Source organism: Capricornis sumatraensis, chromosome 7 (genome assembly GCF_032405125.1).
Source record: "Capricornis sumatraensis isolate serow.1 chromosome 7, serow.2, whole genome shotgun sequence".
In the NCBI taxonomy this organism is placed as follows: domain Eukaryota; kingdom Metazoa; phylum Chordata; class Mammalia; order Artiodactyla; family Bovidae; genus Capricornis; species Capricornis sumatraensis.
Genome location: NC_091075.1, coordinates 104648804 through 104658293, shown reverse-complemented (window position 1 = coordinate 104658293; position 9490 = coordinate 104648804). Strand labels below are relative to the sequence as shown.

At 41.8% G+C, this 9490-nt stretch overlaps 1 protein-coding gene across 2 annotated transcripts in view; it reads left to right on the top strand.

Annotated features, from left to right (window-relative positions):
* Positions 1-1562: 1562 nt before the first annotated feature.
* Positions 1563-9490, top strand: part of HSD17B11 (hydroxysteroid 17-beta dehydrogenase 11) — a 46549-nt gene continuing 38621 nt past the window's right edge. The window contains exon 1 of one of the 2 annotated variants that reach the window (XM_068974852.1): positions 1563-1913. In XM_068974852.1, the coding sequence (XP_068830953.1) occupies positions 1704-1913 (210 nt within the window). In that variant the 5' untranslated portion in view covers positions 1563-1703. The remainder of the gene's footprint in view (positions 1914-9490) is intronic. The other variant, XM_068974851.1, reaches the window with a different exon arrangement.

The window sequence follows — 9490 nt, the reverse complement described above, 5'->3', positions numbered from 1 at the left end:
GCTGTTTAAATAAGAGGGAGAAATGAGTGTGACTTATTTGTGAACTTCCATCTTCTGTGATCTCCCTGCCTCTTAAATATAAAGGGTGACCATTAGTGACCCATATGACGGAAGTCTCTTTCCAAGCACCGCAGTGTCTCACAAAAAGCCCCACACTTCAATTACTGTCAAGAACTGAATTGAGGGGCTTCTCTGGTGGCTCAGTGGTAAAGAATCCGTCTGCTAATGCAAGAGACATGGGTTTGATCCCTGATCGGGGAAGATCCCGCATGTCTCAGAGCAACTAAGCCAGTGTGCCCCAACTATCACACCTGTGCTTTAAGGCCAGGGAGCCCCAGCCACTGAAGCCCACCCACCTGAGAGCCCGTCCACAGCAAGAAAAGCCACCACAATGAGAAGCTTAAGCACTGCAACTGGAGAAAAGCCCCCCAGCAACGAAGACCCAGTGCAGCCAAGAACAAACAAATAAATAAAAATTCTTTTTTTTTTTTTTTTTAAGAAAAAAAGAACTGAGTTGATAGATAACTAATGAGAACCTACTGTATAGCTCAGGGAATCCTACTCATTGCTCTGTGGTGACCTAAATGGGAAGGAAATCCAAAACAGCGGGGGTATATGTATACCGATAGCTGATTTCACTTTGCTGCACAGTAGAAACCAACACAACATTGTCAAGCAAACATACTCCAAAAAAAATTAATTTTTAAAAAGAGAACTGAATTTTTAAAATACATGTAAGGGACATTTATTAAGCTCTTCCTTCACACAAGACCGGAGTTTGGGTCTTTTATTTCAATAAACAATATGTAAGATTTTTTGTTTAAATCACCACTTATACATTGAATACTCACACACATCAGCTACTAAACAAGATTACATAGGTAATCTTTAGGCAAGGTGATCTTCCCACTTTATTATTTATCTGGGGGGCAATGATGTTTTTAACCTGGATAAAGATACAATAACTAAAGCGTAATATATGTTTTTTGCAAGTTCTAACAGATGGAGTGAAAAAAAAACTTATCCAAATCCTTCCTTGTGGAAACAGTCTCCCCGGATATGATCAGAATTTTCCTGGGGCTTGGTTATTGCCGCCCTTGAAAGGACAAAACTTCCTTGTCCTCCAGAAACCTGTGCAGAGCTCAAACTGAAATCTGGTATAGCGTCCTTTTCTCAGCCAGCGACAACAACCCGTCTTCTCTCGAGATTCCTTTTAAACAAGAAACCACATTTGCATCCCTTAACCAGGGTGGGGGAACCGTCAAGTCTCAAGAAAGCCTCTGGACTGAGGACACTGGCAGTTAGCCTTGTAACTTTAAAAAGAATTGATCACATTTACCAAAATAAGTGGCAACTAACCCTCCAAGGTCGGCCCGCAAGACCAAGAGAAAGTGAGGAAAAGATGAGCCTGTAGGCGCACCCACAACTCGGAAGCTTCGCTCTTGGCTGGGTTTTGCCCCTCCCAGATTTCTGAGCTGGCGAGCAGTTTCTCCGCACTGCAGCCTGAGCCAATTGCTTAAGACCTAGCCAAGCCCAGCCCAGCGGAAGGAACGGTTTCGGAGTTGTTTGTTTCTCTGAGATAAAGGAGCCCTTCCTTGTTCTCGCTTTTGTACTCGCCAGTCTTTGACGGAACAATCTCCCAGAAGCAATTTAGAGTGACTGGTAAAACGAAATATACCCAAAGCTCGCAGCAACAAAAAAGGATGCAGTTCTTTCTGGCCAGCTTCCTGCTTCTGCCCTTTCTGCTCGTCTGCATCGTAGAGTCTCTCCTGAAGCTTTTTATTCCTAAGAAGAGAAAATCAGTCACGGGAGAGATCGTCCTGATTACCGGAGCTGGACACGGAATTGGCAGGCAGACTGCCTACGAATTTGCCAAACTTAAGTGCAAGCTGGTCTTGTGGGATATAAATAAGGTAATGGTGCTTCCTGTGTTTTACTTTCTAGTACCTTTCATCTGTGTTCCATTTTGCTGGCAACAGCCCCTTACAGCATTTCTGTTAAGTAGGTAGGTAAAAAATTACTAGTATTGCCATTTTATAGAAGGGGGAAAACATGCATCAATTAATGTGTTGATGTTCACATGATAAACGAACCTAGAGGATGTAAGATTTCCAGTTACTGCTTGTCACTAATTTGACATTGTAAATTTATCTTCAGTTCAGTTCAATAGCTCAGATGTGTCCAACTCTTTGAACCTGATTTCACTAATCCCTCTGGCTTTTATTTTTTGACTGCTGGGCAGCATGTGGGATCTTCCCCACCCAGGGATCAAACTTGTGCCCCAACCAGGGATCAAACCTGTGCCCTCTACATCGGGAGGGTGGAGTCTTAACTATTGGACCACCAGGGAAGTCCCTGATCCCTCTATCTTATCCTGTAGGAAAAGTCATAGTTTTAGGAAGAGTATTAAAAAAGAGGTTTGCACCTATTAAGAGAAAAATCTTATGGTTACTGAGATAAGTACGTTTAAAAGATACCCAACAGAAAGCAACGTTACTCTGTCATAGTAACTTCCAAGAGAAATTTTTAAATCACCTTTTAGTTAAAAACAATGAAAAACAAAAACCAACTTTCAATGTAATTCCGAGAAAAGGTGTACTCTAAGGAAGGGAGATGGACTTAGACTCTTACCTTTTATTATTTGACCAGTGTTGGATGGACAAAGGGGTTTGGGGGAGCCACATGATGCCAAGAAACACCATCCCTTACACAATATACAATGCTATAAATGAATTCAGTGGCCCGGGAGCTAACCTGGCTTCCCTGGTGACTCAGAGGAAAAGAATCTGAAATGCAGTAGCCGCGGGAGACGTGGGTTCAATCCCTGAGTGGGGAATATCCCTTGGAGGAGGGCATGGCAATCCACCCCAATATTCTTGCCTAGAGAATGCCATGGACAGAGGAGCCTGGCAGGCTAGTTTATAGGGTCAAAAAGAGTCTGGCAAAACTGAAGCAACTTAATACACATGCATGAGAGCTACCCAGTGAGTGACTAATTGAGATGCCATCAACAGATACCATTCACTGTCTGTTGCTCAGTTGTTAAGAACACAGTGGCAAGCAAGAGATAGAGTCCGCTGCTGTCAGTCTTGTAGGGAAATAAGCATAAGTAATTACATGTCAGTGAAAGGCAGGAACTAAGCCCAACCTCCTCTGGACGTGGTCACAGCAGTAAGCGAGGGGAAGAGTGGTGTGGTCAGATGAACTCGACACTTCATGGCTAACTTACTCAGCATTGTGGGTAGCTTTCTAGAGCCTTAGGTTCCTTTACTGCAAAAGCAATAAGATAAGCGTACTTTCCTTAGAGGGATGGGAAATAAATAACTCACACAGAGCATGTAGTGCAGTGTCTGCCACGTGGTTAACACACTGTTAGTTATTATTATCCTGTCACAAAATGAAGTTTAAGCTAAAGTTCAAAGATGTATGAGCTTGGTTACGCGTCTAGATTCATAACTCCCGAAGTCCGGTGCTAGTTTATACAAAGTTTTTTCTGATCTGGAGTGAAGTACATTTGGTGGTGGTGGTTTAGTCGCTAAGTCATGTCCGACTCTTTCTACCCCACGGACTGTAGCCTGCCAGGCTCCTCTGTTCATGGGATTCAACAGGCAAGAATACTGGAGTGGGTTGCCATTTCCTTCTCCATTACTCAGCAAATATTTATTGAGCACCTACTATCTGCCAGACACTGTTCTAATGCAGAACTGAGGATACAGCAGTGAGGAAAACGTTATGAGCTAGGGACAATAAACAGTATATACTAAAATGTGTAATTGTTGGATGTTGTCAAGTATAATTTAAAAATAAAACATGAAAGAGGATAGGGACTCTGCTTGTACTGTGGGGATGGCAGAGGTGGGAGTGTTGATCTTATACAGAAGGCCTCACCAAGATGGAGGCAATTGAGTCAAAGTCAGAAAAGGCTGAGGGTACAGTGAGTCCCTGGCTTATCTCTGCAGAGAGGGATCCGCAAAGGCAAAGCTTGGCACAGAAGGGAGAGAAGTGAAAAAAAAAAAAAAAGTCAGACACGACTGAGCAACTTTCACTTCACTTCAGGTAAGAGATAATGTCGGCTTGTCAGACCCGACAAGTAGTAGCAGAAGTGGTCAGAAAATTAAGGATAATATAAGGAGCATGTATTATGTTAAATTCATTTAATTTAAATAATTTATCTTTTACTTTGAGATGATGTTCTTTCTACTCTTTGGTGGATTCTGTATATAGATATAAATCTGTTGTTCAGTCGCTCAGTCATGTCCAACTCTTTGCAATCCCATGAACTGCAGCACGCCAGGCTTCCCTATTCCTTCACCATCTCAGGGGCTTGCTCAAACTCATATCCATTGAGTTGATGATGCCATCCAACCATCTCATCCTCTGTCATCCCCTTCTATGTATATATATATCTATTTATTTAATGAAATTATAGTGGTAGTAAGTCTAAATAGCTGCTGTGTTAGTTTTTAATGTCCTTAATTGGCTAAATAAAATTTTGGCAGTCCTAGTTCAGTATATTCACCCATCTACTTTTCATGGAGTTTACAGATTTTAAAATTATGAAAGTCTGAGAACCACTAAACCTGACTGGGGAGGGAGAATAGATGGCAATTTCAAGCAGGCCAGGCAGCAGAACCCTGAGAGGTAAAACTCTGGACTGGTAGACCTGTGGAGAATGAGAAAGAATGTGAAAGAGAGTTTAAGATTGTTTTAGGACCCAATTGAAAGGGTTGGGAGGGGCCGTATCAAATGCTTTTCACCTAGGGAACAAAGATTGTTCCTAGGGCAATTTCAAGGGTTCACTCAAGTGGCAAGGATAACAATCTCCAACTCTCCAACTATCTCCAACTCTCCAACAATCTCCAGCTCTTCAACAGTCTCCAACAATATCCATCTCAGAATGTGAGGGACAGAGGTCTTCATATTCATCATGAAGTCTACAAAAAAATTTGAATTTAGGGAGGGATTAAGGATGTCTTCTTTTTTATTCTGAGGCTAATGCCATGAATGATTCATTCTGTTTTATGCAGATAATCCCATAGTTCTTTTTTTCTTTTGATTGCGCTGCACAGCAAGTAGGATCTTAGTTCCCCAACCAGGGATCCAACCTGCACCACCTTCACTGGAAGATGAAGAGTTTTAGCTAGACCACCTGGGAAGTCCCAATGCATTATTTCCTGACCATTCTCACCCCCATACTTGGTTAGGTAAGCTTGGAAAGATATAGTATGTATTAGACAGTGTATTAAAAGGCAGAGACATCACTTTGCCGACAAAGATCCGTATAGTCAAAGCTATAGTTTTTCCAGTAGTCATATACAGATGTGAAAGTTGGACTGTAAAGAAGGTTGAACACCGAAAAATTGATGCTTTTGAACTGTGGTCCTGAAGACTCTTGAGAGTCCCTTGGACAGCAACAAGATCAAACCAGTCAATCCTAAAGGAAATCACCCCTGATTATTCATTATGCTGAAGCTGAAGCTCCAGTACTTTGGCGACCGGATGCTAAGAGCCAACACATTGGAAAAGACCCTGATGCTGGGAAAAATTGAGACCAGGAGAAGAGGGCAACAGAAGATGAAATGGTTTGAGCAAACTCCAGGAGATAGTTTGAGCAAACTCCAGGAGATAGTGAAGGACAGGGAAGCCTGGCATGCTGCAGTTAATGGGGTTGCCAAGAGCCTCACAAATGACTGAGCAACTGAACAACAACAATAAAAATTTTTTATTGAATGATGAAGTGGATTAATGAAGAATTGAAAAATAGTATTAGAAAGAATCAGAAAAACATTATGGTTAGTGATCTAGGTAATGGGCAGAAGGTTTTAGTACTGGGGATAGAGGGCAAAGAGTGATTCATGAAGACTAAAGAGGAGCCCAGGATTTAAATTTGAGAACTGAATTCAATACATGAGGGGAAAAAAGGTTGCCAAGGGAAATCCTGAAAAATGATGAGGAGTTCCACTGTGCTGAGAAAAATGTTAAGGGAGGAAAGCATTCTTTCTGCAAGTCTGCTTATTTTTTATTTATTTCTTTTTTTTTTTTCTATGTGGGATCTTAGTTTCCTGATCAGGGATTGAACCTGACCCTCCTGCAGTAGAAGCACTGACTTTTAACCACTGGGCTGCCAGCAGAGTCCCAGTATTTTTTCTTTCTATTTTTTTCTTTTTTTGGTCTTTGAGTTTTTATTTCTAGCTCTAGATTATTCTATATGTTGTACAATATGACTTTGTATGAATCTTCTAAAATGTATTTCTCTATTCACACAGTGAACTGCAAACTATTGTTCATGTCTTCCTGCATATAATACCACAAGAATGTGATGCAAAAATCAGTCCCAACTATCAAAAGAAGTTCATGTCAGTTATTCAGTTAAATATTCAGCCGACATTAACGATTTACTATTAGGGCTTCGCACGTGGCTCAGTGGTAGAGAATCCACCTGCCAGTGCGGGAGACGTGGGAGATTTGAGTTTGATCCCTGGGTCAGGAAGATTCCCTGGAGTAGCAAATGGCAACCCCCTCCAGTGTTCTTGCTCGGAAATCCCATGGACAGAGGAGCCTGGAGGGCTACCATCCATGGGGTCACAAAGAGACAGACATGACTTAGTGACTGAGCATGCAATGAACTTGGACACTGTCTAAAATTTTTTTCTGGAGGAATTCAGAACTTAAATTTGTTGCATAGTTCAGAAGGGGTGGAAAGGAGACCTAGGCCCTAAGAGAGGAAGACCAAGGAAATTGAGGAAAAGTAAGGCTGCAGATGTACAGGAAGGACCTTTTCGCCTCTACACACTCTGTCCACTGACAGAGAAAGCCAACCAGTGATGAGCAAATCTCAGAAAATAAAATAAATGGTGAATGGATTTTATTATAAAATTTGCTCCAAATAAGGCCTGAATCTTATAAAGACCCAACCCCCACCAAATCAGTCAACATGCTTTTTATCCTTTTTTTAAAATTGTGGTAATATATATATAACATAAATTTTTTCACTTTAGCAATTTTTAAGTACAGTGGCATTAAGTATTAATACATTCATAAATATCAAGCAATGATATCTATTGCCCATCTCTAGAACTTTTGCATCATCCCAAATGATAACTCTACCATTAAACGAATTCTTCCCACTTCTCTCTCCCTGTAGCTCAGTTGGTAAAGAATCTGCCTGCAGTGCAGGAGACCCAGGTTCGATTCCTGGGTTGGGAAGATCCCCTGGAGAAGGAAATGGCAACCCACTCCAGTATCCTCGCCTGGAAAATCTCATGAACAGAGGGCTGCAGTCCATGGGGTCGCAAAGAGTCAGGCCCGACTGAGCAACTAACACACAACTCTCTCCCCTAGCCCCTGGTAGCCACCATTCTACTTTCTGTCTCTCTGAATTTGACTCCTCTAGGTAGCTTAGATAACTGGAATTATATAATATTTGACCATTTGTATCTGGCTTATTTCCTTTGTAGCATGTGTCAAAATTTTATTCCTTTTGAAGGCTAAATAGTATTCCATCATATGTATATTCCACATTAATAAAATATACTTTTCAGGAAAGTGTTAAAAGCTGTCTGTTAGATACAGGAAAGTAACCTAAGGGTTGTTGTTTAGTTGCTACGTCCTGTCCAGCAGGAATACTGGAGTGGGTTACCATTTCCTTCCCCAGGAGATCTTCCCTACCCAGGGATTAAACTCACATCTCCTGCATTGGCAGAAGGATTCTTTACCACTGAGCCATTTGGGAAGCCCAACATAAGGGTTATCGGAGATATTTCCTTGTTTTTGCTTGTTAGTTTTTCCTTTGGCTGTGCTGCTTGGTTCGTAGGATCTTAGTTCCTGGACCAGGAATTGAACCCAGACCCTGGCAGTGAAAGCACCAAGTGTTGACTGCTGGGCTGCCAAGGAATTCCTCCTGAGCTATCTTGATGTCTCTTGGGGAGTAAGCGCTCCTCAGCACAGTATACTATTGAATACAACTTGTATAGGAGATTTCGGCAAAGGGAAAACACCGTTTCCTTTAACTACCCCAATAAGTTCACTGCACAAACTGCTACTTCTTTCCTTAGCTGTCCAAATTTGGTTTTTCTGCAAGAGCAATTGCTGTTTCCCAGCAAATTTGCACACTGGTGTTCTGTTTACCCATTCTCCCCATGGAAAAATGTAGTAAATTCTGTTACTGCATTTACTGTGGGTCAGTGTAGTAAGCCTGTGCACTTGTGTACTAGCTGAAAATAGTCTGGGCATACAGGATTCACAGACTGAACCTCTCCCCAAGGTGTCTTTTGAGACATTCTTCATAGAAAAGTTAAACAATGGATCAGGAGCAAGCCAACAAACAAGCGAAAACAGAAACAAAAAGACAGGGATTTCCCTGGTGGTCCAGTGGTTAAGACCCTGCCTTTCCAGTGTGGGGTCACAGATTCCTTCTCTGGTCAGGGGACTTGGATCCTACTTCACTTAGTTGCTTCTTTTGGTGGGGCAAAAAAACAGAACCTTACCATCTGATCCTGAATTTAAAGTGGCTCAAAAGTAATGCCCCCAATTGAGATCATCATTGCTTGTCTCAGATCTGGTCTCTTCTTGTGATTGCCAGCTGACATGTAGCCAAGGACCAAAACTGAAAATTAAGGGCATCAGCCATGGTTCCTTCCCACCTTTTTCATCCAGTCACCAAATCCTGATGCTTTTGCCTCCTGGAGATACATTTTAAACATTATTTTCTTCTCTACACCCTTTCAACTGGAACCACAATTCAAACTTGTATCATGTGTTCTGAAACTGCCTGCTAACTTTTCTCTCTTCCTTCAGTATTGACCCCTAAAATCTGTCCTCTGTACATTTTTTTTTAAACAAGTTTATTTGGCTGTGTCGTGTCTTCATTGCAGCACGTGGGATCTTTGTTGCATCATGGGGGGTCTTTTGTTGTGGTTTACGGACACAGGTTCAGTAGTTGCGACAGGCGTGCTTAGTTGCTTCTCCGCATGTGGGATCTTCATTCCCCAACCAGGAATCAAACCCCTGTCCCCTGCATTGCAAGGCTGATTCTTAACCACTGGACCACCAGGGAGGTCCCTGTCCTCCATACATTAGAAAAAGTAATCAATAGAATACACAAATTCAATTCTGTAATTTAGTCAGTGGTTCTACACTAACTTTTTGGATAAAATGTAATACGATATCTATTGCCCTTTAATCTGGACTCTTGCTGGCCTTGAACATTATGACCAAACAAAAACAATCCGCTAGTGCTTATCTTGTAGGACCTTTCTCCTGCCATCCCTGTGCTTACACTGCTGGCATGCCCTTTCCCCTCTTTCTACCTGCCTGCTCTCCTCACCAGCTCAGGGGCCTCTTCTAGAATTACATTGCACACTCCTCCTCCTTATCCCCATAACTCTCTTTATGTTATTATACTTAACACAATAAATTAGTTTGAACCATATGAAACTGCCAATATTCAGTCCTTTATTCCAAAGCAGTAGCAATTTCATACGGTCCTACC